The following is a 16206-nucleotide window of genomic DNA, read 5'->3' as shown; positions in this document are numbered from 1 at the left end:
CACCAAGCCATATTTAGTTCTGCTTGTTCTCCGCACGCCAGCCAGCTGGGAGGGGGCTTTCTCCCTCCCCCTCCCCGCAGGAACCTGGTTCTGGAGTTCCAGTCTTGCAGGGACTGTAAGGCTGTAGCGCCAGCGCTGTCTTCCTTATGCGCGGGAAGCAAGCGGGGCTCAGCTGAGGCTCCAGAAGAGCCATATCTGGCTCTGTAGAGAGCCATAGGTTGCAGACCCCTGTTCTAGGGACTCTGACTCAGAGAACTTACAGTATTTGATTTGGCCTTGCCTGGGTTTTTTAGTGGCAAAAGACATACTGGTGAGTGTCCACCCACATTGTTTTATATTGCTATATAAATTCAACTTTGAAACTGACAACTCTATTTCATACAGAGTTACATCAGTTTACTGGCAAATGTGGACGTGTTTCCTTTCCAGTTTAATTAAACCAGTTTAGCGGGTCCTCCCACTCCTAAACCACATTGCATCTGTCACTTCAAAAGTGACCTGCCTGTTTACCCTTCTGCACTTCACTGCTCTAGGGTCATCTGGACCAGAAGCTCCTCGCCTTCTTCAAATCTCAACCATATAGTCATTCTAGTAATCTCAGCTATAGACAGAATTGCAGCAGTCTTCTGGAATTCCTCCATGCTAACAGTGGTGGCAGAAGGAAGTTTTCAAATGGCATGGACAAAAGAACACTAAATGAATTGTGGGATCCTAAGAAGAGGAGAGGTCATGGGAGTTTGCTTCCTATTCCCACAATTCTTCCAAGCTCTAGATGGTATCCAACTATTAGCCCTGACAACTGCCCAGAATGCCATGTGCCTAGAAGCAGCTTTCTTCAGTCAATGCAATACTGGGCTTCATGCTTGCAACATGGGTCAATTGGGAGGCAGTTTAAATCAATGCAAGCACAGCACTATGATGAGACATAACTGGTGCAGTGCTATTAGTTTAATAACAATATTACTGAGACGTTTGCAAGTAACCAGGATGTGGGATTGCTATGTGTTTATGTATTGATACTGATGTATAATAAATAATTATATGAATATTGTATGTGATCAGGTCAGTGAGGTAAATCTGATCTAAATGACTGGGGAGGAGGAGGTTTATGGGAAGAACAAACAGAAAAGCAACACCCTGGGTCTAGATAAGGACACTCCAGCAAAGATTTGAAAGACAACAGGCAAACTGTTAGGATCCTGTCTCCAAGAGACATGCAAGCTTGGGTTTGGCAAAGGTAAGAGCAGATTCTAGCAGACATCTCACTGCAGAAAGTAATTGGCCTCGGGGACATTTCCCAGAGTTCTGTTAAGACCTGGAGTGGGGGTGGGGCTCAGCAGGGTGGAGTAGGACTAGAATGCTTACTGCTGTTGGCACCAAGCCCTCTGCTAATGCTCCAGGCCACCATGCACCCATGTCCTCCTGAAGTATGGGACTCAGGGCAGTTGGCCTTATCTGTCCTATGGATGGGATGGCTTTGAAAATATAAGCCCAAACATTGGTGAATCCTGAATATTGGTGGAGCATGAGAACCCATGGGCCATATAACTCAGCAGCTATCATCTTCACCAGTCCAAGGAATGGTAAACGTTAGGGAACAGCTATGTACATGGCCAGCCTGTATTATTGTTTTTAAAATGTGTTTTCTCTGTAATTGTTTTGTTCTAAATAAATACTTTGCTTGAAGGAGACTACTGGGTCACTGACTGCCATGGTCATTGCTTAGAATTACAGGGATGCACCTAAGTCAGAACTGCTTAAGTAATCACAGGAGATTGTAGCCCAGGGCCTTATCTGAGGGTGGGAGAATCATATGATTCCATCTAGAAAGAGAAAGGACAGACTGAGACCTGGGGCCTAGAAAAGGGAACCTATCAAAAGGATGAGTTAAGCGTGAACTTCATCTGGTAATGGTTTCACCGTCTGTACAATGGGAATGATGTTACTGACCTTCTTTGTAAAATACCTTGAGATCTAAAGATGAAAGACATTACATAAAAGATATGGCATCAATATTAATGATAATACTTAGTAGTAGTACTACACAAGGCCCAAGAAACAAGATGCAACAAAAGAGTAAAATAAACAGCAGGAGGGTGGATGAGTCCACCAATAAGATTTTCTGGTGCCATAGTTAAGCCACATGCAAAACTTAACTGTTATTGTTCAAGAGCACTTTTAATTTCTAAATACTTCCTTGAATGCTGTTGTCTTGGAAAGATGGTTTTCAGCCCCCTTTCCTTTTCCACTCTCTCTGGTTTGCTTACATTTGTCATATTGCTTGTGTCAGTCACACTTACTTCATGCTGCATTAGGTGAAATGCATGGAGTGCTGCATGGCATTTCGTGCCAAGATATCCCAGCACCTGACACTGAGGGATTAAAAATGATATTTTTAAAACTGAAAACTGTTGACTCTTTTTACCAGTTCAATCAAGTTGTCAAAAGCCATTACATCAGGTCTCACTGCCCACATTTTCAGGGGACAGTCTAATGGGGTATCTGAGAGTGCCTTTTCACCACTACCTATAGCTAGAAACCAGTGACATTTCACTTTCAGCAGTGGCTGTCAGTTTGGTCTGGTGCCCTACTCTTTTGTGACAGCTGTTACTGAATGTGAAATGCCTGTTACCTGTTTCTAATTCATTGCTTGCAGGGTCTTATGTCATCTCCAGTGCTGCAGCTTTGAAATTTGCCACAGAATCCCCCTTCATATATCATAACTGTGGTCCAGTCTCAAAGCTATTGATAACAAAACTGTTTCCAGCCCTCATAATTGTGACGATACCCTTGAAATAATAAGCCAAGTAAAATGAGTTGCACTGTTGTTTTCATAAATTGTAGGCAGCCTGAAAAACAGCTCTGAAGATGTGAATTAACCTCAATGTGCTGTTAAGGATGAAAGGTGACCATTTTAAATGTCAGCTCTGTTTAACTATTACCTGCTCTATTTCTCTGCTGAATATTTTATCAGAAAAAGCCAATGTTTTGCCTCTCTGTTCCAAACTGCTTCCCCCCACCTTCACATGAGTCAAAATCCCCAGCTGTCCAAGCTGCCAGACTCCATGACCCTACTAGAATCTTCTACAATGCAGATAGCATGGTGAGTAAAAGAAAAATCAGAGGCATACCGAAAAGTAACAGTATGTCTCCAACTTGTTGAGTAAGATAACTTGTACGATAGCAAAAGAAATAACACAGGGCCCTACTGTACATATTTATATTTAAATAAAACCCTCCCTTATTTAAATTTAAATGAGTTTGCCACCAGATTTCCACTCTGCTGCATCAAAGTGCTGCAGAATGTAGGAACTTGTCACAGTCACAGATTTGCTTGCAACAAACTTCATCAAGGGGCCTAGCTCTTAGATGGTGAGAACAAAATGGTTAGAGCTTGTGCACAGTGAGAACATACACAGGGAGGACACACACAGGTACTTCAGAACAGCCTGTGTATCAAACACTGCAGGTTTCAAACTTCTTGGTACTTTCCACCAAATGGTCCCTCCTCTCCCCCCCCCCCCCCCCCCCCCATCTGCTTAATGTATATGGTAAAAAAAAAACAAAAAAACATATTGAGTTAAATTCTTCCATGGCAGCATAAGTAATTTCAGTGGGCTCACTCCAAGGATGATGGTGTCTAGTTCTGTGCTGAATGATACTCAATAGCTTTTTCATCCTTCACATTCTGCCTTCTTTCACAGAGGACTAGAAAATCTCATCATGTCAGAACACAGTTGAGAAGAGTCAAGTTACTGTTACAATGCTGAATGTGATTTGCCTTGGTCTATGCTGTCCAGTCAAGATGAGCCAACTCAACTCATGGCAAACACAATAACATGTTCTAGTGAGACTAGCCCTGATTCAGAAATGTACTAACAGTGAGTATGAATGAATAGGGACATCAAGAGATCAAAGACGCTCTCTGGGGAACTACTTATTCTCCCTCATTACAAGTTTCTTCCACAATTTGATCTGAGGAAGTGGGTCTGCCCCACGAAAGCTCATCACCTAATAAACCATCTTCTTAGTCTTTAAAGTGCTACATAGTCCTGTTTTTTATTTCAGCTAGACTAGACTAACACGGCTACATTTCTATTAGTACCCAGTTCCCTGCCCTCATGGCAGGACCAAATACTGTCTAGACCATCCCTGATAGACATTTATCTAACCTACTCTTAAATATCTCCACAGATGGAGATTCCACAACCTCCCTGGGCAATTTTTTCCAGTGTTTGACTACCCCGACAGTTAGGAACTTTTTCCTAATGTCCAACCTAAACCTACCTTGCTGTAGTTTAAGCCCATTGCTTCTTGTTCTATCCTCAGAGGCCAAGATGAACAAGTTTTCTCCCTCTTCCTTATGACATCCTTTTAGATATCTGAAAACTGCTATCATGTCCCCCCTCAATCTTCTCTTTTCTAAACTAAACAAACCCAATTCTTTCAGCTTTCCTTCATTGGTCATGTTCTCTAGACCTTTAATCATTCTTGTTGCTCTTCTCTGGACCCTCTCCAATTTCTCCACATCTTTCTTGAAATGCGTTGCCCAGAACTGGACACAATACTCCAACTGAGGACTAACCAGCGCAGAGTAGAGCGGAAGAATGACTTCTCATGTCTTGTTTTGTTAATGCATCCCAGAATCATGTTTGCTTTTTTTGCAACAGCATCACACTGCTGACTCATATTCAGCTTGTGGTCCACTATAACCCCTAGATCTCTTTCTGCCATACTCCTTCCTAGAAAGTCACTTCCCATTCTGTATGTGTGAAACTGATTGTTCCTTCCGAAATGGAGCACTTTACATTTGTCTTTATTAAACTTCATCCTGTTTACCTCAGACCATTTCTCCAATTTGTCCAGATCATTTTGAATTATGACCCTATCCTCCAGAGCAGTTGCAACCCCTCCCAGCTTGGTATCATCTGCAAACTTAATAGGCACACTTTCTATGCCAATATCTAAATCGCTGATGAAGATATTGAAGAGCGCTGGTCCCAAAACAGACCCCTGCGGAATCCCACTAGTTATACCTTTCCAGCAGGATTGTGAACCATTAATATCTACTCTCTGAGTACGGTTATCCAGCCAGTTATGCACCCACCTTATAGTAGCCCCATCTAAGTTGTATTTGCTAAGTTTATCGATAAGAATATCATGCAAGACCGTATCAAACACCTTATTAAAGTCTAGGTATACCACATCCACTGCTTCTCCCTTATCCACAAGACTCGTTATCCTATCAAAGAAAGTAATCAGATTGGTTTGACATGATTTATTCTTTACAAATCCATGCTGGCTGTTTCCTATTACCTTGCCACCTTGCAAGTGTTTACAGATGATTTCCTTAATTACTTGGTCCATTATCTTTCCTGGAACAGAAGTTAAACTAACGGGTCTGTAGTTTCCTGGGTTGTTCTTATTTCCCTTTTTATAAATGGGCACTATATTTCCCCCTTTCCAGTCTTCTTGAATCTCTCCTGTCTCCCATGATTTTCCAAAGATGATAACTAGAGGCTCAGATACTTCCTGTATCAGCTCCTTGAATATTCTAGGATGCATTTCATCAGGCCCTGGTGACTTGCAGGCATCTAACTTTTCTAGGTGAATTTTAATTTGTTCTTTTTTTATTTTATCTTCTAAACCTACCCTCTTCCCACTACCATTCACTATGTTAGTCCTTCCTTCAGGCTTCTTGGTGAAGACCGAAACAAAGAAGTCATTAAGCATCTGTGCCATTTCCAAATTTCCTGTTACTGTTTCTCCCTCCTCACTGACAAGTGGGCCTACCCTGTCCTTGGTCTTCCTCTTGCTTCTAATGTATTTATAAAGTCTTCTTGTTTCCCTTTATTCCCGTAGCTAGTTTGAGCTCATTTTGTACTTTTGCCTTTCTAATCTTGCCCGTGCCTATGTTGTTTGCCTATATTCATCCTTTGTAATTTGTCCTACTTTCCATTTTTTATATGACTCCTTTTTTTTGTTTTTATATCATGCAAGATCTCATGATTAAGCCAAGGCGGTCTTTTGTCATATTTTCTATCTTTCCAACACAGATGAATAGCTTGCTTTTGGGTCCTTAACAATGTCCCTTTGAAAAACTGCCAACTCTCCTCAGTTGTTTTTCCCCTCAGTCTTGATTCCCATGGAACCTTACCTATCAGCTCTCTGAGGTATTCCAATATCCGCCTTCCTGAAATCCATTGTCTCTGTTTTGCTTTTCTCCCTTCTACCCTTCCTTAGAATTGTGAACTCTATGATATCATGATCACTTTCACCCAAGCTGCCTTCCACTTTCAAATTCTCAACTAGTTCCTCCCTATTTGTTGGGATCAAATCTAGAACAGCTTCCCCCCTGGTAGCTTTTTCAACCTTTTGAAATAAAAAGTTGTCTCCAATGCAGTCCAAGAACTTATTGGATAGTCTGTGCCCCGCTGTGTTATTTTCCCAACATATATCTGGATAGTTGAAGTCCCCCATCACCACCAAATCTTGGGCTTTGGATGATATTGTTAGTTGTTTAAAATTATTGATGTTATACTAGTAGGTCAATCAGGCCATTCTAGGCAATCTTAGGGGAAATTAATGATCCAATTACACATGGCACAACTTGCAAGGTCTCCAAAGCAGAGAGAGTTCATCTGTCACCAAATGCCACACACTTCTTACTCAGGCAGGCATAATCTTCCTGCAGAAAAATATGTGATCAAGAGGTCAAACACTTTGAAGGAGTCAAAGTGTGCTGGAAAATCTGTTCATCATCTCCCTAAGTTGCCTCCTTATTCACCTCACTGGGCAAGGGAACATAAGAACATAAGAACGGCCGTACTGGGTCAGACCAAAGGTCCATCTAGCCCAGTATCCTGTCTACCGACAGTGGCCAACACCAGGTGCCCCAGAGAGGGTGGACCAAAGACAATGATCAAGCGATTTGTCTCCTGCCATCCCTCTCCAGCCTCTGACAAACAGAGGCCAAGGACACCATTTTATCCCCTGGCTAATAGCCTTTTATGGACCTAACCTCCATGAATTTATCCAGCTTCTCTTTAAACTCTATTATAGTCCTAGCCTTCACCACCTCCTCTGGCAAGGAGTTCCACAGGTTGACAACACGCTGTGTGAAGAAGAACTTCCTTTTATTAGTTTTAAACCTGCTACCCATTAATTTCATTTGGTGTCCTCTAGTTCTTCTATTATGGGAACTAATAAATAACTTTTCTTTATCAGCCCTCTCCACACCACTCATGATTTTATAGACCTCTATCATATCCCCCCTCAGTCTCCTCTTTTCTAAACTGAAAAGTCCCAGTCTCTTTAGCCTCTCCTCATATGGGACCCGTTCCAAACCCCTAATCATTTTAGTTGCCCTTTTCTGAACCCTTTCCAAGGCCAAAATATCTTTTTTGAGGTGAGGAGACCACATCTGTACACAGTATTCAAGATGTGGGCGTACCATAGTTTTATACAGGGGCAGTAAGATGTTCTGGGTCTTATTTTCTATCCCTTTCCTAATAATTCCTAGCATCCTATTTGCCTTTTTGACCGCCGCTGCACACTGTGTGGAAGTTTTCAGAGAACTGTCCACGATAACTCCAAGATCTCTTTCCTGATTTGTCGTAGCCAAATTAGCCCCCATCATACTGTACGTATAGTTGGGGTTATTTTTCCCGATGTGCATTACTTTACACTTATCCACATTAAATTTCATTTGCCATTTTGTTGCCCAATCACTCAGTTTGGTGAGATCTTCTTGGAGTCCCTCACAGTCTGCTTCTGTCTTGACTATCCTAAACAGTTTGGTATCATCTGCAAACTTTACTACGTCACTGCTTACCCCTTTCTCCAGATCATTTATGAATAAGTTGAAAAGGATTGGTCCCAGGACTGACCCTTGGGGTACACCACTAGTTACCCCTCTCCAATCTGAAAATTTACCATTTATTCCTACCCTTTGTTTCCTGTCTTTTAACCAGTTCTCAATCCAAGAAAGGACCTTATGGTCATGGCCATGTAATTTACACAAGAGCCTTTGGTGAGGGACCTTGTCAAAGGCTTTCTGAAAATCCAAGTATACTATATCTACTGGATCCCCCTTGTCTGCATGTTTGTTAACCCTTTCAAAGAACTCTAATAGATTAGTAAGACAGGATTTCCCTTTACAGAAACCATGTTGACTTTTGTCCAACAAATTATGTTCTTCTACATGATTCACAATTTTATTCTTTACTATTGTTTCGACTAATTTGCCCGGTACTGAAGTTAGACTTAGCGGTCTGTAATTGCCAGGATCGCCTCTAGAGCCCTTTTTAAATATTGGTGTCACGTTGGCTACCTTCCAGTCATTAGGTACGGAAGCCGATTTAAAGGATAGGTTACAAACCACAGATAATAGCTCAGCAATTTTCCATTTAAGTTCTTTTAGAACCCTTGGATGAATGCCATCCGGTCCCGGAGATTTTTCTATTTGTTCCAAAACCTCCTCTAATGACACTTCAATCCGGGACAGTTCCTCAGATTCATCACCCACAAAGGACGGTGCAGATTCAGGAATCTCCCCAACATCCTCAGCCGTGAAGACTGAAGCAAAGAAATCATTTAGTTTCTCCGCAATGGCTTTATCGTCCTTGATTGCTCCTTTTATAGCTCGATCATCTAGGGGACCCACAGGCTTTTTAGCAGGTTTCCTGCTTCTAATGTACTTAAAAAACATTTTGTTATTTCTTTTTGAGTTTTTGGCTAGCTGTTCCTCAAAATGTTTTTTTGCTTTTCTTATTACATGTTTACATTTGATTTGACAGTGTTTATGTTCCTTTCTATTTATCTCACTAGGATTGGACTTCCACTTCTTAAAAGATACCTTTTTGTCCCTCACTGCTTCTTTTACGTGGTGGTTAAGCCACGGTGACTCTTTTTTAGGTCTCTTGCTATGTTTTTTAATTTGGGGTATACATTTAAGTTGGGCCTCTATTATGGTGTCTTTAAAAAGTTTCCATGCAGCTTTCAGGGATTTGGCTCTAGTCACTGTGCCTTTTAATTTCTGTTTAACAAACCTCCTCATTTTTGTGTAATTCCCCTTTTTGAAATTAAATGCCAGGGTGCTGGACTGCTGAGGTGTTCTTCCCACCACAGAATGTTGAATGTTATTATATTATGGTCACTATTCCCAAGCGGTCCTGTAACGGTTATATCCTGGACCTGATCCTGCACTCCACTCAGGACTAAATCGAGAATTGCCTCTCCCCTTGTGGGTTCCTGCACTAGCTGCTCCAAGAAGCAGTCATTTAAGCCATTGAGAAATTTTATCTCCGCTTCTCTTCCTGAGGTGACATGTATCCAGTCAATATGGGGGTAATTAAAATCCCCCATTATTATAGAGTTCTCTATTTTGGTAGCCTCTCTAATCTCCCTCAGCATTTCTATGTCAGTATTGCTGTCCTGGTCAGGTGGTCGGTAATATATCCCTACTGCTAATTTCTTATTATTGGAGCATGGAATTTCTATCCATAGCGATTCTATGGAACATGTTGATTCACTTAATATTTTTATTTCATTTGATTCTACAAATGAGTACTGTGAACACAGCTTAGAGATGCTATAGAGCATAAAGGGAGAAACTGATTCAGTTTTTCCTGGTGATAGGCAACTGTGAGCAAAACGAGTCCTTCTGCAGTTCTTCCTCATCAACCCTTCTTTGCTATGAGCACAGCTGCTGTATGAGACATGCACCCTTTGGTTTTCTTCCCTGCAGCTGCTCTCTAGCCTCCATCCAAGGGGTATAGAAAGTGAAAGATAATAAAATCAGCAGGAAGAGACAACATCTTGGAAGTGTAAAAAGCAAATCAAATCTGAAAAACAAAAGCATATGTGTTTGTATGGTACCTAGAATGCCCGTGGTCCTGAGTGGTGAACTGTGATCACACAATGAATTCACTCATGATGAAACATATGCTATTGCTCTGAGAGAGGCTCAGAATACTCTCTGAGGGAGAAGGGGAACAGGGACTAGAGCATTTAAAAAAACCCATAAAATTAACAGGAATATCAAGTCTGGGGTTTCTCTAGATAAATTGATAACCAGCAATGTGAAGAGATACATGTAATAATTATTTGGGAGAGTGATATATACTATTTCACATCAGTCACCACCAGAGTATATTTTTACTGGTGTAATTAGAGACTACTTGAAAAATGTTAAGTTTATTATTTGTATAGCAGCTGTTCCCTGGTCATACAAAGATAAAACACACGTCAGTTACCCTGAATGTTTCTCCAGATTGGGGTAAAGGATATTGGTGGGCCAATGTGGGCCTGCTTGCACTGTCTGCTGTGAGTAAATTGTACATCCGCTGCACCTGCTCTAGGGGAAAAACAGGGGATTCAACTGCCATATCATTTTTCAAAAGACATCACACTGACATCCAAAAGCCAGCCCACCCAAAGTGCAAATGTTCCCCATCCAGTGATGAGCAGCTACAAACACAACATTTCTCATGCTAATGCATCTACTACATTAACTATATTATATTATGTAGTGTAGTTGCATGTATGTAATCCAGAGTTGGCTCTGAGCCACAACCCCTAGCAGAAAAACCTTCAACTACTCACACAGAACACCATTGACTTTAATAGGCCTTTTCACCAGCATAAGAATTCATAAGCATGGAGCAAAGCACTTCACAATTCATCACTGTAGCCCATAGTTACATATGCAGCCCATTGACTTCATTACAACTTGGACGATTCAAGCCAGTTCAGAATTGTAAAATCACATCCTACCACCTATCAGTGCAGTCTAATTTGTCATTATATGTGACTGTATTCCATACTGAAAGTATATTTTCCAAGGCTAAATTTAAAACAAAATTCCTTCAAAAATGAATAGAAGGTCTCTGTGTCTGAGGCTATGTCTAGACTGCATCCCTCTGCCGACAGAGGGATACAAATCAAGCACTTTGGAAGTGTAAATGAGCCCGGGATTTAAATATCCTGGGCTTCATTTGCATACTCACATTCCGACGCTGTGCCGATCAGGCTCAGTGTCAAAAGTGAAAGTAAAGTGTAGGCGCGGCTCTGCCGACAGCAAGGAGCTTTTTCGGTAGCTCCTGTACTCCTCATATTTTGAGGAGTACAGGAGCTGCCAAAAAAGGAGTATGAGGAGTACAGAAGCTGCCAAAAAAGCTCCCCGCTGTTGGCAGAGCTGCGCCTACACTTTACTTTCACTTTTGACACTGAGCCTGATCGGCATAGTGTCGGAACGTGAGTATGCAAATGAAGCCCAGGATATTTAAATCCTGGGCTCATTTGCACTTCCAAAGTGCTTGATTTGCATCTCTCTGTCAGCAGAGGAATGCAATCTAGACGTAGCCTGACTTTGTATTGTATCCCAGAATGACACTTCTTTCTTATGGTTTCCATCTCAATTTATTTCCACTTGGCTACAAATGAAATAAAATGTTAATTCTGATGAAAATCAGGGCTGGCTGGGGATAGATTTTTGTTAATGACCTGAATTGTTAAAATCATCTGTCTCAACAGAAATTTTTCAAGAGGCCAAAACAGGCCCTTTAGTGTAGGAAAGATGGTTAATATCTCCTATTACATTTCCTGACATTTTGATAGACCAGGATATTTGTTGATTTCCAAATGTTTGACTGGTGACATGGAGGGTACATCTACACTACAGAGTAAGATTGAAGCTGCTGTGGTCGATCTTCCAGGATCTAGTTAAGACAGCTAATTCAAAGTGAGAAGGGCACTCCGCCAGTAACCCTGCTTTCACAAGGGCTACGTCTACACTGGCCCCTCTTCCGGAAGGGGCATGTAAATTTCATGAGTCGTCGTAGGGAAATCCGCGGGGGATTTAAATATCCCCCGCGGCATTTAAATAAAAATGTCCGCCGCTTTTTTCCGGCTTTTAAAAAAGCCGGAAAAGAGCGTCTAGACTGGCCCCGATCCTCCGGAAAAAGTGCCCTTTTCCGGAGGGTCTTATTCCTACTTCGAAGTAGGAATAAGACCCTCCGGAAAAGGGCACTTTTTCCGGAGGATCGGGGCCAGTCTAGACGCTCTTTTCCGGCTTTTTTAAAAGCCGGAAAAAAGCGGCGGACATTTTTATTTAAATGCCGCGGGGGATATTTAAATCCCCCGCGGATTTCCCTACGACGACTCATGAAATTTACATGCCCCTTCCGGAAGAGGGGCCAGTGTAGACGTAGCCATGGAGTAAGGGATGCCAGTAACCCTGTTTTCACAAGGAGTAAGGGAAGTCAAAGAAAGAGTGTTCTTCCTTCGACTTCCTGCAACGTAGACAGCGCCAAAAGCCAAGTTAAGCTACTTTGACTTCAGCTACACAATTAATGAAGCTGAAATTGTGCGTATTTTAATTCGACTTTTTCCTGTAGTATGGATGTACCCCTGTAGCTCTCCATGTATCCTGTTGATGTTGATTCAACTTTGACCTTGCTTGTGAGTTGTTGCCAATTTTTGCTTGGCAAGAGCATTCCTTCCTGGTGTTTTATAGTTTTCAAGCAACAGGATTCAGTTCATATAAAACTAATGACAGGACAGAAAATGTGCCTCCAAAACAAATGTACACAAATGACATTTTTTTAACAGAAATTTTGTCAAAGTCTATAGTGTGCAAAGATGTCTGTGACCCACAATGTGTTTTGCTGAGTGTTTACTTGTCAAATGTGTTTGCTACGTGTCTAGAAAAGTATTTTTCATTTTTTACTTCAAATTACTTATACTTTATTTCTCTTGCATTGACTCTTCATTGATACATTTGAAAAAAAATTTTCTCATGAACTCTTTGAAGAAGTAGAATAAGTCACACATTGTTTTTACATTTCCTGTCTAGAAAAAGAAATATTAATGTGTAGAACAGGTATCCTTATAGGTAGCTAGTTAGAAATGAAATTAATGTTATATTTCTTTCCACATATTTTTAAAGTTGCATTTTTGCATTTCCAGATATAGAAATCAGTGTGAATGCTTCACTCTGCACCAACTCCTATGAGTTATGTGACAGAAAGCAGCAATAGACACTCAATCTGCATCTCAATTCTGCTACCAATGTGTGTACATATTGTGTCAATCTATAGCTTTTCAATGCTGATGCTAAAACAGCCACTCAAGTTGTTGCTGAGTGTATGATGTTAATGACCAACAATATCCATTTTAAGCAGTGTTGTTGTGGTTATATTGGTCCTAGGTATGACAGAGAAAAGGTGGATGAGGTAATACCTTCTATTGGATCAACTTCTAAGGTATCTCATCTCACCTGGCTTGTATCTCAGAATACTTGTTTCAGTGAATTTTCAATCAAAGAAGAGAAAATGTTACCAAAATAACCATCAGGAAATCACACCGCATGTCTGTAGAACTGCAGCAGGGGGTTAGAGAGTGAAGAAGATGACAGTGTCCTGTTTCATCAGCAGTCATAAATACAAATACAAGCCTTTCATCACATATCTCAAAAGCATGCGTTCCACATGCTGATGACCCTGGTTATTGATGGAAGTACTTCGCCAACTGTCAGCCAAACTTCCCACAGGCAAAATTAAATCATCTTCAACCATCTCTCCCTTCCACATAGCTCTTGTTGGTGAAACTTATGTTGGTCAATGGTGTGTTTTTTCACACCTCTGACAAACAAGAGCTTAGGAACAAAATTGCTGGTAAAGACAAAGTCTAAGACAATTTTTAGTACTCTGCTTATCTTAACAAAAAGATATTATAAATTGGTTTAATCATGCCTAATTATGTCATGTGTTTTTTATTCTCCTTATCTCACACACATCCATTAACATCAATGGAAGATGAAAGAGCCAAAGGAAAAAAGAGAACAAGACCTTTAGTTCTTAATCATTTCAAATACTTTTGCTGGGAGAAATGATAATGCAGTCAAGTATTATGTCCATTGATACTGACAGTCTGAATCACTACCTTTTATTCTATTATACAGCATCAAATAAAATGAGTAAAACGTCTATGTCAAACTTGATACCTAAAAATGAGATGCCTAAATTCATATTATGGATCACAAACAAGGATTTAGAGACTTAAAATAATTATTTAGGAGTCAAAGTGCCTCTTTAGACAACTTAATGTGGGAATAGGTGCTTTCATTTCAGCATCGAACTTTGAAAGTTGGGCCCACAAACTTTTACATTTCATACAAATTTATAAATTAAATCTCTTTAAAATATTTTCCTTTTGAAAAGATCTGGCATTGGGATTAAATACGTTGGTAGGAATCTGCCTCTGCACTCTTTTGCTTCATCAAGTAGCCTGTCTGGTACATTAGATCTACAATATAAACTTGAGGAGGAAGTAGAAGCCCAGTTATTCCTTGAGGAGAATCGTCAACTAATTTAACTTCATTCCAAGCTCTGCCGTATTCTCCACGAACTAAGCTACAGCCAATGCCAATTCTGTCTGCTATAACCTATGAAAGAAAACAAAAAAGGAGTTAATGAAAGTTATCACTAGTTTCTGAAGCAATATATTTAGTTCATGAAATGCACCACCGGGTCACAGAAAGGTGCAGAGCCTTCCTAAAGGAGACTTGGTTATGGAGATTTTGTAGGATTCCCTACAAGATTCTGCAAACAGCGAATTTTCACTGTTGGCCCTGGAGGGAAACTGCATTTTTAAAATGTTATTTCTGCTATATTCTAGAAGAACAGCAGTGATATACAGTTACTATAATTATTTTCAAGAACTAATTCATTTTGTATGATAAGTCACTCCTCCAGGCCTCAAATTGAATAGGGCACATGTGGTCCCAAGACAGTCTTTTCAACAAATTTAGAAAATCCTAAGGGAGCTGTTTTTGAAGTACAACACCCTACAATAATCTATACAAATAAAGATATATATGTATGCTCTGCATGTGTGTACAACATGGAAAATACGATGATGCTTGAAATCAAGGTTTAACTCAGTTTGTGATTGAAACATCACTTATAAACTTCCCTCTCAACATTCAGACCGGCTAGTGTATGATACAAGCCATTGAGATGTGTGAAAAATGACTGGAATGTGGAACACCTGAGTTTTCTTGCATGTTACATTATAATTGACATATTGTAATCATCCTTGGGAGGATTATATTTGTATTGGTAATTGCTAGGAAACATGAATATCATCACACACACAAACCAACAAAAAAGTATTTTCACTGATAATATACACATAGACAAAGTAAGAAAAATGCTGCTTGAAAACGTATTATTAGTCCCATCTTAATGGATGTAAATCATATGGTCATGCAAGCATAGACTGAGCAGGATTAGGGGCACCATTTAGGTAAAGCCATGGGGAGCTGTCCTGCTCCTCCCCCATGCTTCATATCACAAGTTAATTTTGGGAATGTCTATTGCCATTAAGTAATTGTTATCTGAGAAACCCCTCCCCAAATTGATACGCCTCTGAAAATTTAAATTGATAAAAAAAATTAACATTGATATTATCTCTTAAAGTGATAAAAAAATAGAATTCTGCCAAACTAGCCAGCATTTAAAAATGGCGCCGGCCGGCTTCATGCAAATGAAGCCCGGGAAATTCAAATCCCGGGCTTCATTTGCAACTGCGGATGACTACATTACCCCCGCTAGTTCGAACTAGCGGGGTAGTCTAGACATACCCAGAGAGAAGGGGATGGAGGGAGCTTGGCAATGCAAATTTCTTTGTGGAGATAAGGTACAGGAGTAGAGAGAGGTCAGGGTTTCCTTCATCAGCACCCCCCTTCTTCTCCCTCCCACACTGTGCACAGCAAGCGGTAGGCTCCTGGGGGACAGCTCCAAGGCAGAGGGCAGGAGCAGCACAACATTAGGTAGAGGGGCAACCGAAGTGCCAGCGCTTGATAGCTTCCTGGCCAAACCAGTCAGGATTATTGGTTGGTAACCACTGTGCTAGTACAATCTGTACAACACACCATTATTTAGTCTGTTAATGCTATATATATATTTTTAAAGAGTCAAAATATAAACAAAAGTACTTGTTTAGTGGTGTTCTCATCTTGGGGGTATGTTTACCATTCCCATATCGCTGAATGAGAGAAGTCATGATTAAGCCAGGCTCTTTTAGGACATAAATGTACATAAAAACTTCACAAGGAAAAGAAAATGATATAAAACAAATTTTAGAAACTTTAAAATCACATTATTATGTATGAAAATCCTACTCTAGGTGATTTTTGAAGTC

General features: G+C 40.5%; 1 protein-coding gene across 9 annotated transcripts in view; it reads right to left on the bottom strand.

The window, feature by feature from the left end:
* Window positions 1-13931: 13931 nt before the first annotated feature.
* Window positions 13932-16206, bottom strand: part of ARMC3 (armadillo repeat containing 3) — a 140376-nt gene continuing 138101 nt past the window's right edge. For 8 of the 9 annotated variants that reach the window (XM_075922518.1, XM_075922515.1, XM_075922510.1 and 5 more), the window contains one exon: window positions 13932-14446. In XM_075922518.1, coding sequence (XP_075778633.1) covers window positions 14237-14446 — 210 coding nt within the window. In that variant the 3' untranslated portion in view covers window positions 13932-14236. Of the gene's footprint in view, window positions 14447-16000; window positions 16051-16206 lie in introns of all 9 variants that reach the window. The other variant, XM_075922516.1, reaches the window with a different exon arrangement.

The sequence above is a fragment of the Pelodiscus sinensis genome, chromosome 2 (assembly GCF_049634645.1).
Source record: "Pelodiscus sinensis isolate JC-2024 chromosome 2, ASM4963464v1, whole genome shotgun sequence".
NCBI classification, from domain to species: Eukaryota; Metazoa; Chordata; order Testudines; family Trionychidae; genus Pelodiscus; species Pelodiscus sinensis.
The sequence above is the reverse complement of the archived record's forward strand: the minus strand, read 5'-3'. Positions and strand labels throughout refer to the sequence as shown.